This window comes from Leguminivora glycinivorella, chromosome 9, assembly GCF_023078275.1.
Source record: "Leguminivora glycinivorella isolate SPB_JAAS2020 chromosome 9, LegGlyc_1.1, whole genome shotgun sequence".
Taxonomy (NCBI): Eukaryota; Metazoa; Arthropoda; class Insecta; order Lepidoptera; family Tortricidae; genus Leguminivora; species Leguminivora glycinivorella.
This window is the reverse complement of record NC_062979.1, coordinates 23,905,626-23,923,432: the sequence shown is the minus strand read 5'-3', so window position 1 is coordinate 23,923,432 and position 17,807 is coordinate 23,905,626. Positions and strand designations below refer to the sequence as shown.

The window sequence follows — 17,807 nt, the reverse complement described above, 5'->3', positions numbered from 1 at the left end:
AAGTGGTTAAGTTATGTGCTCATCATCATCATAATCATTTCAACCGATTAAGATGAGCCGGGCCTGTGGTCAAACGAAACGCGATAGAGTGAGATAGCTTTGATGATACCCTACGGAATGTGACTGATTGGCCACTTATTTCCAAAATAAAACTGTTGTTTTTGTACTGGATCGTTGGCCTAACTTAACCGTTTCCGTTAATTTTAAATTCATATTCATACTCGTATACCTTAATGTGATGATAATCTTAAAGATGCGGGCTCTGCGTTGCGAACTGCGAGAGAGGGTCCTATACTTATACGGATACATAGGTAAAGTTTCAGAGTTTACGACCCGCACGTGGGGTACCGAAGTTTCACGGTGAATAAAACGTGACACAAAGCGAGGATTCCCTTGGGATGTATCTTATAAGATAACCTTTTATTTTATACCGAAAGTCATCATGATTTCAGCATACAAACAATACTTACTACCAAAATTATCTTTCAAGAGTTATAAGTATCAAGGCTAAAAGTGCCGTAGCGTCGGAGTACAATATTATTCATTAGATGAGGGTATAAGAATATATTATGCCGTCGCGCGACAAAACCTTTACGAGTAATTGATTGAGTGGAGACGCGGCGTCATAACATACGGCGCGGCATTAATGGAGATGCAATGTCGGCCTCGGCCGGCTGCAGGCGGGGGTCGGCCGGGTGTCGGGTGTCGGGTGCAGGGCGCAGGGTGCAGGCCTCGCGCGCCGTTATCTCGTTAGCTCACTGCGGCGTCGGCGCGCCCTCGGCCGCGGAAGTAGGGCAGCTCGGGCCGAGCTTGCCGCTGCCGCTGGCGGAGGTCCCGCGCTGCGCTCGCCACTCGGCATCGCTGCCGCACGTCCCGCTCGAGCCCGCAGTGACGCATTGCAGGTGCGCCCCGGCCGATCGGCGCGCGCCGCCCGCCCGTCCGACCCGCACCCGCCCGATATAAAACCGACTATCCTTTGCGGATCAAAACTAATCCCGTACCGTGCGTCCCGAGACATGGACTTCCACGTTCGCGAGACCCGCATCTAAAAGAAAACTACTATAGTGATAGTGCAGTGCGAACGATTTCTAGGAAATCGGATATGAAAATACGGTGAATCGAATACGATATTCGGAACGATTCGCGGCCGAGTTCGGAGCGCGCCGTCGGGAGTTTCTCGGCGCAGCCGCTCGCGCGAAAGGGGGCGGCAGTATCGTTTCAACCGTCGGTCCGTGCGGTCGCTTTTGCGGCGTAGTCTGTGATTTTTTTAGTGTAGCTCCAGATAATCCAAGTTAATCTACAATGGTGAGTGTTATTTTCGTTCGGAGGTGTATAAAGTGAATTCGGGGGATCTTTCCGCACCAGGATCAGGGCATATTTCGGGAATGTGGTGTATCGGTGTTTATAGTGATGACGGCCTCCATTATTGTGACGGCCGTTTTTTACCGCATTGCGGATCGCCAATTTCGCCGGGCTGGCGGCCGGTCTGGTACGAACGGGAGACCGGGCCCGGTCAGGAACCGGGACGTTAGTCCGCGAACGACCGTTACTGTCTTGAGAACCGTCGCCATAGTTCCGTAGGTGGTGCCGGTGTCGTGACGTCGCTCTCTGTCAAATCTGGTCAACAGAAGCTCTAATATGGCGTTCGCGGTGTGAAACAAGTGGTTCCGTGCAAGAATCTACGAGGCTGCGTCGCGCCCTAAGCGGCGGATCGATCGGACGGCCCAACTGTCAAACGCCCGTTGACTCATCGCTCGCACTGTTCAAACCGATATATTCATACGCAATTCGTTATTAAAACTAGTTCTGCTGTGTATCTTCGTCGTCCGAGCGACTCGCGGCTCTGAACAATGGTAATGTTTGTGGAAAAGTTGTTTGGCTAAATGGGTTGACGTTTGGTTGTCATGCGAGGCGGCCGGTTTTTTGCCATTATTCCAAACCGTTACGTATTGTTTAGAACTTTCTGTGTCGTGGAAGACTGCTGACTACTCCTCATCCCTATATTTGGCTATTTAATTCTTAAAAAACCAATAATAACAATCCCTAAGTCATGGTCATTAAACTTGCAATCCAAGGTGAACATCTCTTGCCAGTAAATAGTCAGCTTATTTGGAAATGTGATTCATATTACAAGCCAATATGTAGAACTGGGCATAGTTTCCTAATACAATTTGCTTTACCAGTCTTTTGACATCATATTGTTATTTACAACTAAATGTATTCAAAAGATATCAGTACATTGTTACAGGAAGGTCAGAGGATTGTTATGTTAACTTCATGGCAGTCGTGAGAGTCAGATAAAGCTAGTTTTTGTTGTACTGACAATTATTCTTGATGGTTGTAATTGTTGGGCAGATAATTGTACCAGTTGTAGTTTAGAATGACAGTTTTTGTACTGTAGAAGTCTTTGACAATTCTATTGTCTTAACATAACCTAAACTGTAGGGTTTGTACTCCTGTTTAAATCACTGGTGATGCAGCCAAGTACTACAGATAAGGTATTATTTAGTCATTATTATGTATACTTTAGTGGCACTAATTATATTTTTATCCTTTCATGTGTGTGATTGTCAAAAATTGTGGCTTCAAACCCTGATAGCAAAAATTTTGTTGTAATACAGCAGTCAAAAGGTTAACCCACTTACAGTATAATTTTGAAGTTAACTTGTTGGTTCAAATGTATATTTAATGGCTAAAAACATAATCATGTAAATATATCATGCATGATTCAACCATTAAGCATGCTCATTTGTGACAAGCCAGAATTGTTTTTAGTGAATCATTGTCTATTTCCACCGTAAAACAATTTGAGGAATCTTATGATTAAAGCAAAAGAAATAATGACTATTGTAGAATTATTACATGAATTAAGGGTCTATACAGATGAACTGGAAGTGCATGCACAATTGCACACATACAAGTTGCAGTACCGTCTGTTTGTATTAGCTGTAACCTCCATGTCTAAATAAATTTGGAATAATTTTGTTATTATGATAGATATTTCTTTTTAGATTGCATTGCACTCTAATTAGATTGTATATTTTAAGCCTCATGAGGATAACATTCCTCTTGTACGCTTCAAAGGCAGGGTCACCCACCAGGCCAAAAGGTTGTCAATTGAAACTGGATTGAAAACTAAAACTATCAACATTTACTAAAATTTTCCTAAAGTATTATCAGACTAAATTATATAATAACTCATTTGTTACACTGATAATGATCCATTTGGAATGTGTAATCAATTTATTTTATCACAGCTAGATAACAATATGAATTCATGGAATTAAATAAAAAAATTGAACTTTTAGCCACAGCCAAACACACTAGTAACCTCTCTTCTAGATGCATACATCATTTTTGACTTGTCGAAGACAGTAAAAATGCAATTTGCCAGCATGATGCAGCAAATCCTTTTTAATTTCATTTACGTTGCTTGATTGGATGTATTTTTGGAAACAGGAACCAACTGACATGAAATCTTCATTGAAATTTTTACCTAGTGTTTAAATAATAAAGTTTGATATCCAACAATTTTTGATTGGTTGGTTGGTTCCCGTTTACACAAGTGCGTCCAATTCTCTCATAATCTGGTTAGTCTTCAAATTGTTGTTCTCTTTCAAGGTATGTTACCAGAAGATTAGGTTAGATATTACACCTGAGTGGTGTGTGTAATGCAATTCCCCTCTACAAAAACGTCGTACAAGAATTTAATACCAATTTTCCTGGTATATTTTGTCATGTAGATTTTTTGTAAGCTTATTTCCTTAACAATATGACTTGTGACTCTTGTGTGCTTGTTTCATTATGTAGAATAAAAAACATTACTGCTGTATGCTTTAAACTTAGGGATTAAATTATTTTAGGTGCAGGTACAGTTTAAAAGTCTATTTTACATACATACATATAATCATGCCTGTATCCCATAAAGGGGTAAGAGCACATGAACTACTAAGTTTCAGTGCCACTCTTGGCAAAAAGGGGTTGAAACAAATAAAATACAAATTGTGACATTGCATTGACAGGTTGCCAGCCTCTCGCCTAAGCCACAATTTAACCCAAATCCCACAGTTGACTTCTACAACACCCACAGCCGGCGTATCATGCTGCCAATTTTATCACTTATCCACGTGGATAAGACATCTGTCCCAGCCCCAGACCCAGACCGGGCCCAGGATCGAGTGGCGTGGAGACAACTGGTGAAGAGCATCCACATTCGTCACGTCCCTCAGTCATGAGGATACGACAAAGAAGAAGAAGACATCTGTCACTCTCACACTGACATACTTGCTAAAGCGTGACGGATGCTTTATCCACGTATTCCACGTGGATAAGTGATAAAATTGGAAGAATGATACGCCGGCAGGAAGAAAGGGGGTGATGAAATTCTCAACCCAACACCACACGGGGAAAAGTCTATTTTACATGTATTCTTAAAACCAGCAGAAAAATGTTCAGTTAAGGATAAATAGCAGGAGGGACACAAGTTATAAACAATAGGGAACTTGACTGTAGTTAAAATAAAATATTTTATACCATGCATGAAATAAAGCATCAGATAATTATAAGAAAAACCTGGACAGAAGTTATTTTTAAATCCAATTTCTATTTAACAAGTCAGGTAGAAATATATGAAGTAACTGAGTTGACCGTGACGTCACTCAATTCGATCATATAAATTCCATATTAGCAAGTCGTCAAATTCGTTTTGACAGTTCTTAAAAAAAAGGCTGATTTGACTAGAAGGCAAGTAGCCTAGTTTCTAAGTTACAGTTATTGCTTAATAATATTTTGACCCAATTTAAAACAATTTTTTAATCTTTGTTCATTATGGATTTTCCCCTCATTATGTTGTAATCTAATTCCGTTACTGAGTGTACCTATAATTATTTTTCCTTAATTCAATTAATTAAGAACCAAACGTTGTAATAAATTATATTAAAAATATGTGCTACTTCCCTGTCTTAATTAAAAACTTTATACTCATTGCTGTATTAAAATAGTTGTTTGCTGAACTCTAGGGACTATTAGACTGGACTATATAGTCGCTTTACCTGCATAAATTATTACAAGTAATCAGTAAAATATGTTATAATTTTTTTTTTATACCATCGGTGGCAAACAGGTATACGGCCCGCCTGATGGAAACCCCTCGGCCGCAAAATGTACACAACGCGCAAAATGTAACAACAGGCAAAATGATAAATACGCAAAATGTGCAGAAGATAAAACTAAGCGGAACCCTTATAGTTTCGCCATGTCTGTCTGTCCGTCCGTCCGTCCGTCCGTCCGTCCGTCCGTCCGTCCGCGGATAATCTCAGTAACTGTTAGCACTAGAAAGCTGAAATTTGGTACCAATATGTATATCAATCACGCCAACAAAGTGCAAAAATAAAAAATGGAAAAAAATGTTTTATTAGGGTACCCCCCCCTACATGTAAAGTGGGGGCTGATATTTTTTTTCATTCTAACCCCAACGTGTGATATATTGTTGGATAGGTATTTAAAAATGAATAAGGGTTTACTAAGATCGTTTTTTGATAATATTAATATTTTCGGAAATAATCGCTCCTAAAGGAAAAAAAAGTGCGTCCCCCCCCTCTAACTTTTGAACCATATGTTTAAAAAATATGAAAAAAATCACAAAAGTAGAACTTTATAAAGACTTTCTAGGAAAATTGTTTTGAACTTGATAGGTTTAGTAGTTTTTGAGAAAAATACGGAAAACTACGGAACCCTTCACTGAGCGTGGCCCGACACGCTCTTGGCCGGTTTTTTGAAGAACCCCATGCTGTAGTTCATTGGGAATATGCAGTGATTATGATTTATAAGTTTTATAAGTTTCTTGACACAGGTAATTTTTGGTCATCATTTTTCGCAAACGATTATTCAGCCTTATTTTATTGTTCGCCACCGCACATATTTGAAAGATTTCGTATTAGGTAATTCAAAAACACCCGTTCTCCGAAATTTGCAACAATCGTAACATAATCCTGTTCCTATCGAAATTATCAAAATAAAAGATGATAACATTAATAACGATGCAGCAGTACTATCAAAGACCGCAGTGTGACGTACAGTAATTACTTGTGTTATCAGTCCGTTATCAGATATCTGGCGACGACTCGCTCTGTTTCTAATACTCCGGTCCTGACGATGGTCGTCATGGTTGTATGTATTTTATTTTATTGTGTTTTTAACTTCTCGTTTATGTGATATAAACTGTCATTTCTGTCAGGCTGATTTTTTAACAATTTCTGGTGAAAACTTTTTCTAGCGTGAGGGTTCACCCTCACTTGCGATTTTTGACCATCAGGGGATCATCCGTAAATTACGTAACACTAAAAAACATGATTTTTGACCCCTCCCCCCCTCCTTGTCACAGCTAGTCACATTTGTTAGACTCCCCCCTCCCTAGTGTGACGTCACATATTTTGCAAATTTACACGTAGAAATTATTGAATGAAAACAGCGGTTTGAAATCAATCTTATTTCCATTTATGTACTTAAATTATTCTTCACCACACCAGCAGATAAGGCTCTCTTGATAGGTACTTCAAAAACGAATGACAAATATGTATAAAACGAATGGCTTTTCATCCGGTTACCGAACATCCTGTATTTGTATATGTTTATGAGGTTTTCATAAAGTAACAGTTTAAAGTTCGTCTTTTAACCCTTAGATTATGATAGATTTTGAAATGTGACGTCACGAAATTTAGGACACCTCCCTCCCCCTTGTCACACATTGTCACACTCCGTCGACCCCCTCCCTCCCCCTTAATGTGTGACGTAATTAATGGATGATCCCTAACACTCGTGTCGCTTAACTTAAAACTTGGTAAATCCATTCTTTTTTAAGGTTGATTATATAAAAAATATAATATTGATCTGAAAGATAAATCAACTTTATAGCAGAATGGATTTACCCAAGTTTGAAGTTAAGCGACACACTACGGAAGTGTCATTCAAAAAGTACAATCATAGCTGATAAGGAATTTTATGTGAAAGTGCGACTTCCATTTCGCCTAATTACATATGTACAATCTATAAACTGGTTTGGAAACGTCCGAATTCTTTACAGGGCAATTCCTGCTAACAATTTTGTACCTATCATGTTCTTTTGGTTTATTTTCCTGATGCTTACCTACGTCGTCATTCATCAGTTTCTTAATCTGCAATTCGATTAATTCTTAAGTGTTTGTTATCTGTGATGAAGTTGAAAAATGCCATTATCTTGTTAATAGGGTTGGTCTTGTTTTTCTTGGAATTTTCATCTGCATTGTTAATTACTAAATGACGTAGTAATTCTTGATAAGAAAAACTGAAGTCTTCGTTGAAATGTGAAAATAGTTATTTAATGGTCTGGGTTATTATTTACCTATTATTCTGCTCTGACATCTTTAGGTATGATTTGATGAATTGTACCTAGGTTTTGCATTGGAAAATCTCAATTATTCAATTTATTCATATAGTTTTATTTTATACAAGCTAATTATTAGACGGTCTTCTTAGTTTACTAGTGTCTTTGCAAAGGAATTGCTAAAAATTGTGTCTCGCGCGTTGTACTACAATGTAAAAAATCTAAAATGTGGAAAATTATTTAGGATTACGGTGAAATTGCGTTGATAACGCAAGTTAAAGCTATATCAAAGTCAGCCAGCCAATAAACAATAATCACTCATTGTTAAAACGAAATGAACTGTTATAACCCTAATATCACCTTTTCCAGGCTGACCAGCTAACAGAAGAACAGATCGCCGAGTTCAAGGAGGCGTTCTCACTGTTCGACAAGGATGGCGACGGCACCATCACGACCAAAGAGCTGGGCACGGTCATGCGCTCGCTAGGACAGAACCCCACAGAGGCCGAGTTACAAGACATGATCAACGAGGTTGACGCGGACGGTGAGTGCCTAGCCTAATATACCTACAGCTCAGTAGAATGACGGCCTGAGAGCTGGTCATGCGCTCGCTAGGACAGAACCCCACAGAGGCCGAGTTACAAGACATTATCAACGAGGTTGACGCGGACGGTGAGTGCCTAGCCTAATATACCTACAGCTCAGTAGAATGACGGCCTGAGAGCTGGTCATGCGCTCGCTAGGACAGAACCCCACAGAGGCCGAGTTACAAGACATGATCAACGAGGTTGACGCGGACGGTGAGTACATAGCCTAATATACAGCTAGTTCTGGCTCAAGACTTCACAGTCCCAAACACTCGATAGGACAGCGGACGGTGGACCAACAGTTCTTACGTTCGTTAGGACAGCACCCCACAGAGGCAGAATTGTAACTTTTGCAAGACATGATCGACGCGGACGGTGAGTCATGAGAACAGCTCTGTTTGGATATCCTTTCTCTAGGACATAACTTCACAGATTTGGAGTTGTAACCGCGGCTGTTATTGGTATGTTTTGACACTAAGCATGTTTGCGTACTGTAAGTACTATTCTTCACCACTAGAGCTTAACGTAACCGCACGTGGAGCGTTCTGGAGGCTAGACGGCTTAGTGTATGGTTGTACACTCCATGTGAAAGAACTCACGACGTTTTATCAGAAATTATTATTGAGGTTTCATAGACAGGTATAGTAAGTAACGATTGACGAGTTCGGAGGATGATACCTAAACTTGTCTGCGCAAATAATCTTATAATATTTTCTAGTGGAACGAACTCGAAAGTTAATGCGGCGTTTTTAACCTTCGATAACTTGGGTATCTAACTACTTAATAACAATTAATACCTACCTTACCTAGTTACATAGTTTATTTCATATTCTGATGCCTATCAGGTCTTAAGATAGCGTTGCTGATACGATTCTCCGTATACCGTACGTGGTCTTAAACACTTATGAATGAGTCAGAAACAAGTACTCAATCGATTTATTGTGAAGTAAAATTCCGTATTTATTATCGTACATATTATCACCATGTTACAAAATTGATTGAATCGAATTGCTCACTAAATCGAGGGTTAGAGAAAACTGACGCTGTTGTAAGACCGATTTGAAGAAAGTTTCTGTATGACCCTTTTTAAAAAAAATATCGTACAAATTCGAGTTCGGCTTGTAAAAGGTTGTTTCGCACTTTGTATGTATGTTTGTCCGCGATTACCTCACGTTTGACTGAATGCGTTTGCTCGTTGTATTAATATGGTAATAAAATTCAGAATTGGTAGTCTTTTGCGCGGATTGTGGCACCACTCCCGTGTTAGACCTATTTGTTTACACACTTAGGCAGCGTTCCCACTTATGCGTCGCGTGTCTCGGGGCGCGCAAGGGGCGTCCGCGCCACGCCACCTGAGTGTAATTCAAAAAGCGTCTCCTCAGTACATTTTGTATAGGAAGGACGTAAGGCGCGCCGCCAAGCGGCGCGGCGCGCGCCCCGCCGCCGCCACGCCACCTGGGGCGCGTCTTACGTCTTTCCTATACAAAATGTACTGAGGAGACGTTTTTTGAATTACACTTAAGCGGCGTGGCGCGGACGCCCGTTGCGTGCCCCGAGACACGCGACGCATAAGTGGGAACGCTGCCTTACAAATACCTATCACGTATGTGTCAAATTTATCAAATTGTTAAAATACAGCGGATGTTATGGAATCCAAAGGACGCGTCACATTCGTTTAGCTATTGAATTTTAGTCACGCGTTTATAGGAATGTAAAATTATTGACCTTGAATGTTAAAACACGTGTGTAGCTCGTCTATTCGATATTCACCATACCAAAGACATAATATATAACTCCCTATAAACAGATAAAGTCTAAGAAAGAAACGTACCTCAGTACCATACAGAAAAAGGTACGGTGGCCTAGATGGCATTACACCTTTGGGGTAAGCTCAACTAGATGGCGCTAATATTAATATTTGAAATTTTAAAACATATCAAGCTAAGAATATGGGCCAAATTGTCAAAACTGAGGTTCAAAAGTTTTAAGTTTGTGTCAAGAGATGGCAGTCTATGCACTGTGATTACACATTTTACTTTGACAGTAACTCTAATTTATTTAGGTATAATAAAAAAGGATAGCCACTTTACTGTCATTTCGCAGACCGCTATAATAAGCTATATTAAAAATCGTTTAAGTGTTTCATTAAGATATAATTTTATTGTTTAGTAAGCTACATGATTACTTTTCACGGGCGGTTTTCTGCTATTAAGTTAGGCTATTAAAGGTGTATAATACCCGAGACTAAGGCGCTTGGCAGTCGTCCTTGATCGCAAGATTGCTTATCAATACGATAATTGCTAATGCTTATAGCAACTCGACTCTTATAGGCCTGCCACTTAAATAGCAAGCACTAAGAACTTATTGCTCAAACATTACTTTTAGTTATAAAAAGATGGGCTTGTCATGTCTACCGTATGATTTTTGGGCCAAGATAATGATGGATTGGGAGGGCTACTGGTCAAACCGACAATCCGGCAGGCCTCGCCACCTATGGCGGGATAACTTGGACTGACAGAATGGCCACAGTTGCAGCTCAAAACCGGGAAAATGGAAGAATAGGGAGGCCTTGGCCCAGCAGTGGGCGATTAAGGGCTGAAATGATGATGATGACATTAATGATAGATTGGGTTGTAAATTGCTGGCTATTAAAAGTTTAAATTTATTATCTTGAATATAAAACTTGTGGTAAAAGTCCGATAATTAATAATATCAAAAAATATAATTAATTAATTATCTAGATTAATTAAAACCTTCAATCTCAACATGCGAATGTCATTAATAATTCCCTCGTGATCGCATTTATGAACCGATTTCAGCTGTTTGCGTCCAAAATGGCGGCTAACCGTCTCAAGACCCTCGAGTTCCTTTATTAGGCTCCCCTGCGAATATCGAACACTCAAGGGTCCAACGATTTTGCATCTGCCTTTAAAAAAAAAACCAATGGGAAAAGGTAACGTCAAAGCGAAAAAATGCCTTTTACTAAAGACTTAACAGCTATCTTGCTTTGAAAGCCCTGTTTAAATATTCTTTGGAGTTTTAAAGAGTCACTCGTAAACTAGTTTTGAATAAACTCTGAATAACTGATGTCTAAAGAATGCACAACCATTTTGCGGAGTTCGCATTTGTAAGTCGGGTGGCACATCGCTTGCATTGTACGAGCTTATAGCTCTTCTCGTGTCATATACTAGGCCGTAACATCCGTTGTTGACGAAGAAGCAGTCATAGCTTAAAAGCAATACCATGGTTTGGCATGGAGATAGTTTTTCCCCTGAGTTTAACAAGGAGAATGTGTTTTATTTTCAAATTAGCCACCGACCCCATCTTGGCTCATGATATTTAAACATTCCCCTTGAATCACTCTATATATTAAAAAAACCGCATCAAAATCCGTTGCATAGTTTTTAAGATCTAAGCATACATAGGGACAGAAACATAGACAGCGGGAAGCGACTTCCTTTTATACTATGTAGTGAAATATACTTGTTTTTGTACAAAATGAGAAGAATTGTGAACAGTTGCCGTGTACATTTTGTTCTCTTAAAAACAAAACAAACGGGGCATGTAGGTGACACCTACATGTGATTGTAATCACGTGATACTCAAATATTGACTTGGCTAACCAAATAAGAAGTAAACCGTTTTGTTGAACCTACGAGATATAGTGAAACAAAATGTAATGAAATACTTACTACGCTATGTAGTTAGGTATCATTGTGATATTTGATATATTGATTCAGTCGCAACTCGCAATAGAGCGTAGACGCCTTTTTATACTAAGATCGCGTAAAGATTGTTTAATTATAAAAATAATCATACATTTGAGTATTTGACATTATATCCTAATACTTTCCTTGATTTCAAAAACTTTACTAGACAAGAAAGTGTAATCCTTCTCTTGGAAAGTTCGCTATGAACAAGACAAATTAAACTGCTACAGTAAATATTATTAATACAGGAACTGATATCATAGTTTGCTATAGCAAGTCAGCAGACTGCGATAAGCCTTATCAGTCGGCTCTGCTGTAAATACAAAAAAAAATACGCTAATACCTACCCATTGAATGTTATGTGTTCCTAGTATTCTATCACTCACTCACACAGCGGTGGGTGATGAAACTGATGAAAAAATCCGCCATGCTCATTTGCTCAATCAAGGCACTGATCATACCAAAAGCGAGTAACGGCCCAGCCACGACATTGGTCTAAGCGCGACAGCGGTGAGCGGCAGCCATACGTGCGAATGAAAAGTCCCATCGCTGTGTCTCGCTCCAATGTATGGCCGCCGCTCCCCGCTGTCGCGTTTAGACCAATGTCGTGGCTGAGCCGTAAGTGATGTGCGATGAGCTCATGGCTCTTGGTACGACCAGTGCCTGACGCTGAGGTGCCTCGCAACAGTAAATATTGTTAATGCAGGAACTGATATGGTGGTTTGCTGTAGTAAGCCGGCACACCATGATACGCCTTATCAGTCGGCTCTGCTGTAAATATTTTGCTAAGTATGATCGAGTTCATAAACATCTTTACAAGCCAACATGTTGTAGTCCTAGGCACCCCAGAGGTGCAAAGGGCCTTCACCAGCTCGCGCCACGCCTTCCTATCTTCAGCGACCCTTGTGGCTGCGCTCCAGCTCAAACCAGCCGCTCGTAGCTCATTTTCAACGGACCGCTTCCATGAGTGAACAGGACGCTCGCAGCCAAATTTTGCAAGCCAACATGCCAATAGTACATTGTGCAACAAGGGGAGGAAGTTGAATATTACTAACGAGAGTAAGTTAAATCGCGACGGCTTGCCGGAGCGATTTAAAGACTCGAGTTTGTAATATTCATACTCCCCGAGTTACACACAATGTTTTTCATCACACTCGCAATGCAAAAAATATGTAAATAGATGTAAAAAAGTTAAGTGCGGTACAAGAAATTTCATTATTCCCTTGGGAGAACGATTTTTCTATAACTCACGCTCCGCCTGCGCGCAATAGCACATTTAAAGTGCGGGTGTGATGAAAAAATATATGTACAAGTGTACACGTCTTTAAGTGACACGTTCCTGTTAGCAACTAACCAGAGATTAAACGCTAAACCCGGAGTTAAGTTGTTCTGTTAACCTGGGGTTAACCGTTTAACTGATTACAGTTGTAAAATGTAAGTTAAATAATTATGTAAAGTGCGACGACGCATCTGTATACTAATTACTATGTTACCTACGTAGAGTACGTAGCAGGTTTTAGAAATTGTAATAGTTGGGCCATTTTTTTCAAAGTTGTCCACCCCGTTTTTGGCTTGTCCCATACTTTTGATATAATATTTAGCGTATTTAAAGAGTCTAAACTAATGAAGACTATTTTTTATTCGAACCCAAATTTAGTTGACAGTAATTTACAATATTCATTTAAATTTTTATTATAATTATGTATTTGTTAAAAATTATAATGTGATAAAAAATGGGCAATTTTTTTCTGTCCCACGTCAAATATCGTTTTTGTTATGGATTTTATTCTACAACTAATTGTACTAAATATTGATGACGGCATAATTTGAAAAGATTGAGTTATACGCTATTATGTTATAAAATATTTCATGTTAATAAATAAACGTACTATTTAAAATTAAGTATAATTTGCCGAGACGGAATCTGGTAATTGTGGAATTTTCCATTCCGAAACCGCAGAATGACTGTTAAAATTAAAAGAAAGTTCCTAACATTTGGTAGCATTTTATTCAGCTTGGCAAAATTAATTTAAAACTACTCAATACCGCTATCTTGCATTTGCCAGTTGCCGCCAAACACGAATCAAAGTAGCTCGTACTCAGGGGTAACTTTTTCTCATTCCACCTTCCGAAACCAAATTTGCGGGTAAATACGTAATATGCAACCTTTTAACATCGATTCCTAAAACAAAGCACTAATACTGAAACCAAATAAGCCAATTAAAAGCAAGATTTGTGATTATTTAATAAATAATTAAGTAAAATATCGCCGGAGGTAGCGTTCCGTTACTTCCGATCCGATACTAGATCGTTGGTTTCGTATAGGCGGAAAGAAAAACGTATCGGAATGGAAGTATAAAGCGGTATTCATGTGGTTTTAATGTGATGTTTTAGTTTAATTTTATTGCGGGAAATAAAAGAAAAACGTATGGAATTAAAACTAATTCATCTAAAATATGGTAATCAATCACGGATTACACACTCCGGTTGTTTTAGTCATTATGCGCGATATGCTTTGGAGGTCTTAGGTACTCACGTTCAAGTGTAGACGAGACCTTAGCTTTCATCCGTTACCCATACAGTCAGATCCGTTACTGTCCCATGTTTCAAATAGTTTTATTTGCAAAAATTAAATACAATTTGTTATTAAACTACGTTTCCGTTATTTTATATTGAAATAGTAACGTTTAAACTATTGATTACAAGTGATGGCATCCTATAAACTTTTGAAACAGTATAGTAATCTTAAAAATTCTCCTCTACTTTGTACTGAAAGTAACGGAACGGATATATATATGGGTTTAAAAAAATAGTAGTCCGCATTTATGTGAAAATAAAAGTGTAATTTCTTCATTTGTTATTTTAGAATGAATAATAAACATATTGTAAAATTCCCAAACCTTTTATATTTACATTATCTGCGATTAAATTTGGTTGCGGAACGGAACACTCGCTTTTCCTCAACTCAACAAAAACATATTTTTTTCATTAATTACTTAAAATTCAAGTGAACCTTCTATATTTTATATAAATTGATTTATTAAAGAATCTATAAAAATAGCTTTTAATAAATTTCTATCGGTTTCATTTTCATATCAACTTTTTTCGGGGTGGACAACTTTGAATAAAATGGCCCAGTTATTTGTTATACAAGGGGGCAAAGTTGTATTTTAACGCCGAGTGTGGAATTGAAAAACGAGTAAGTGAAAGGATTCTATAGTTGAACCACGAGCGAAGCGAGTGGTTCGAAAATAGAATCCTGAACTTGCGAGTTTTTTAACACACGAGAAGTAAAATACATTTGCACCCGAGTGTAACACAAAACTTTTCCCCTCACTATAGCGAGGAAACTACAACGCAAAAAATGCGTTTATCACAGCTTCCAGTAGTTCCACAGGTGGTAAATCATCTTTATTACTAGATTCACCTACTTTTATCAATTTTAAAGCAGTTAATTTGACTTTATTCAAGGACAAATTACTTTACCCACTAGTGGATAAAATGCGTTTTTACCCGCTGGTATTAAAGGGCAAAACACGTGTTTCCGAGCTAGTGAGGGGAAAAAGATATTAAATACACATTAACTGGTTGACATACTCTATTAATACTAGCAATGATAGCATAAGTTACAGACAATTTATAAGTAGAATGCCGTAACATAACGCGTAAGGTCGATTATGTAGTGTGAAGTCTGTCTTATATTTCGATACATTATAAATATTATAATACAACCGGTGTCCGTGCGCACTTTTCTTGTTGCATATTCAATTTGGCATCCTGTTCTTAAAATACGTATAAAATTGTACAAGCTTCCTTTGTTATCGAACATTTCCTGAAAGGTAGTATGTGTGTAATGTGTATGTATGCGTTCGTTTCAGTAATAAACAAAAGCATAGCAATTTAAAACTCATTAGTGACATTATTTGGACTAATAGCGTCTATTTAGCTTACCAGGATAACTGACGCATACTGCGCATGTTTACAAAAACATATTTTAATATTAATGACCTGCCTAAAATTATACGTCCTTGGCCCTTTGCATTTAGAATAAAATATGATACAATACAGCCATTGGGTAAACACATTATGTGTCAGTCTGTCAAAGTGACGTTTTATATGAATGACGTGTACGTCATGACGTCATCAGACAAACCGGAAAAAATATCCTTTCTCAAATCATTTTCATACCTGAGAGGAGGTAACATTATTTGTACAGTGCGCAAATCAAGGGTCCCTTTTTAGGGAGATACTTTATAAGACTTAAGGCAGCGTCCCCACTTAGGCGTCGAGTGTCTCGGGGCGCGCAACGGACGTCCGCGCCACGCCACCTGAGTGTAATTCAAAAAACGTCTCCTCAGTACATTTTGTATAGGAAGGACGTAAAACGCGCCGCCAAGCGGCGCGGCGCGCGCCACGCCACCTGGGGCGCGTCTTACGTCCTTCCTATACAAAATGTACTGAGGAGACGTTTTTTGAATTAATTTACACTCAGGTGGCGTGGCGCGGACGTCCGTTGCGCGCCCCGAGACACGCGACGCTCTGATGTGGCCGGTCCCTAAGATTAGTGAATAATGAGTATTCTAGACAATTTTAGTACTTTAGACAGTTTTCATTAACTTAAATTTTCCATAAGATTTTTTTATAAAAAAGCTTGTAAAAATAATATAATATAATAATAATAGCCTGAGCATGTTTAAGTGCTAATATTAAAACTGACAGGAACTAAAAGTTGAAACCTAACCTAACCGTAACAAGCCGTGACATGTATCAACTACGTAGGTTCAGTTAACATGTCACAATTAATCGTGTCCGCTAGTGTTAAGCATCGACAACTACAATTGTCTTTTTAATTAGTCGCACCACCAGTATATTTAGATGTGATGTGCAGTGCATACAGAAAGTATAGGATTATGGTTTAATGACACACTCGAGCGCAATGATGACTGATCGTTTGTATTCTTATCTCGTGTATTACTCATCTAGGTAATATTACTCGTTATCTAAAATTAGAGGCTAAAATGACACGTAGAGGCCCTGAACGAAGTTTTGGCTGCAGCTTAAAAAAATGCTTAGACCAAAATTAGACAAAAAGCTGTTGGAGTCTTTCGGGTGTGCCTGAAGAGATTTCGACATGTCTCGATGTTTCTGCCTTAAGGTTCGAATTCAAACGAAAAACATTATATTTTGGGTAAAAACTCGGTTTTTGGTCTGACATAGAAAGCATTCCAAGAATAAAGAGCATTATATGCGTGACTTCTAAAAGGCTTGTGTTGTGGCCTACTTTCAGAATAAATGTTTGTACTTAGGCCATAAGATCTAGGCATACATCGCTTATATAGATGCAGAAAATAGCCATTCTGAACCTGACAAAAGTCCTTACCAGACGTAACCTTTGTCACGCCAATTTTTCATGGTAATTTTCATTTCACGAGCCTAATCACGTCATATTTTCTACGTATTCTGAAGCTCGATCTGCATAATAATATAACATTAACTCGTTAATGTCAACCACATCACACAGTAGCGTGTTTTTTCACGAAAAGAACTGTAAAACCATCTTACTGAGTTGAAATAAAGCATAAAACATACGAATGTACAATTCGTAGGTTTAATAAAATTTCGAGTCTTGTTGTAGAGTGAACAGGTTTTAAAATTGCATGCAAACTGTAAAGCGCGTTGCAGAAAGGATGAACAAATACGACCTGACGGGAAAGCAATGAATAATAAGTAGAAAGCATTCAAGCAACTTGCCTCGTACGTGTTCGTATTGTTCGGATTTTATGCCGAGACGCCTGTCGCTCCGGTGTTTTACTTCTAAGAAATAGTTCATCATTTATTTTATTTTATGAAATAAAAAGGTGTAGGTATGTGAAGTCCGCAATCCGCATTGGGGCCTTAATTAGGTACTTGGCTGGCGTGATAACCCAAAATGAGTTTTGGCCTCCAACACAAGAGCACGACACTTTGCTCGGCCTTGAGCGGTATCGCGCCAGCTTTCGCCGACGCCGAGCTCACGGATAGAGGTCCACCTCCACACTATCCGCCCCGATATTTTGGGAGTTGGGACTATAGCCCGAACCCAGAGAAGAGGCCTATGTCCAGCAGTGGGGCGTATATAGGCTCAAATACTTATTTATTTTATTATTCTAG

At 38.8% G+C, this 17,807-nt stretch overlaps 1 protein-coding gene across 3 annotated transcripts in view; it reads left to right on the top strand.

The window, feature by feature from the left end:
• The first annotated feature begins 1,155 nt into the window (after positions 1-1,155).
• The window catches only part of LOC125229891 (calmodulin), a 35,927-nt gene continuing 19,275 nt past the window's right edge, over positions 1,156-17,807 (top strand). Inside the window, exons 1-2 of one of the 3 annotated variants that reach the window (XM_048134829.1) lie at positions 1,156-1,305; positions 7,730-7,904. In XM_048134829.1, the coding sequence (XP_047990786.1) occupies positions 1,303-1,305; positions 7,730-7,904 (178 nt within the window). In that variant the 5' untranslated portion in view covers positions 1,156-1,302. Of the gene's footprint in view, positions 1,306-1,689; positions 1,854-6,077; positions 6,169-7,729; positions 7,905-17,807 lie in introns of those variants that run through there. The other 2 variants (XM_048134830.1, XM_048134828.1) reach the window with 2 other exon arrangements.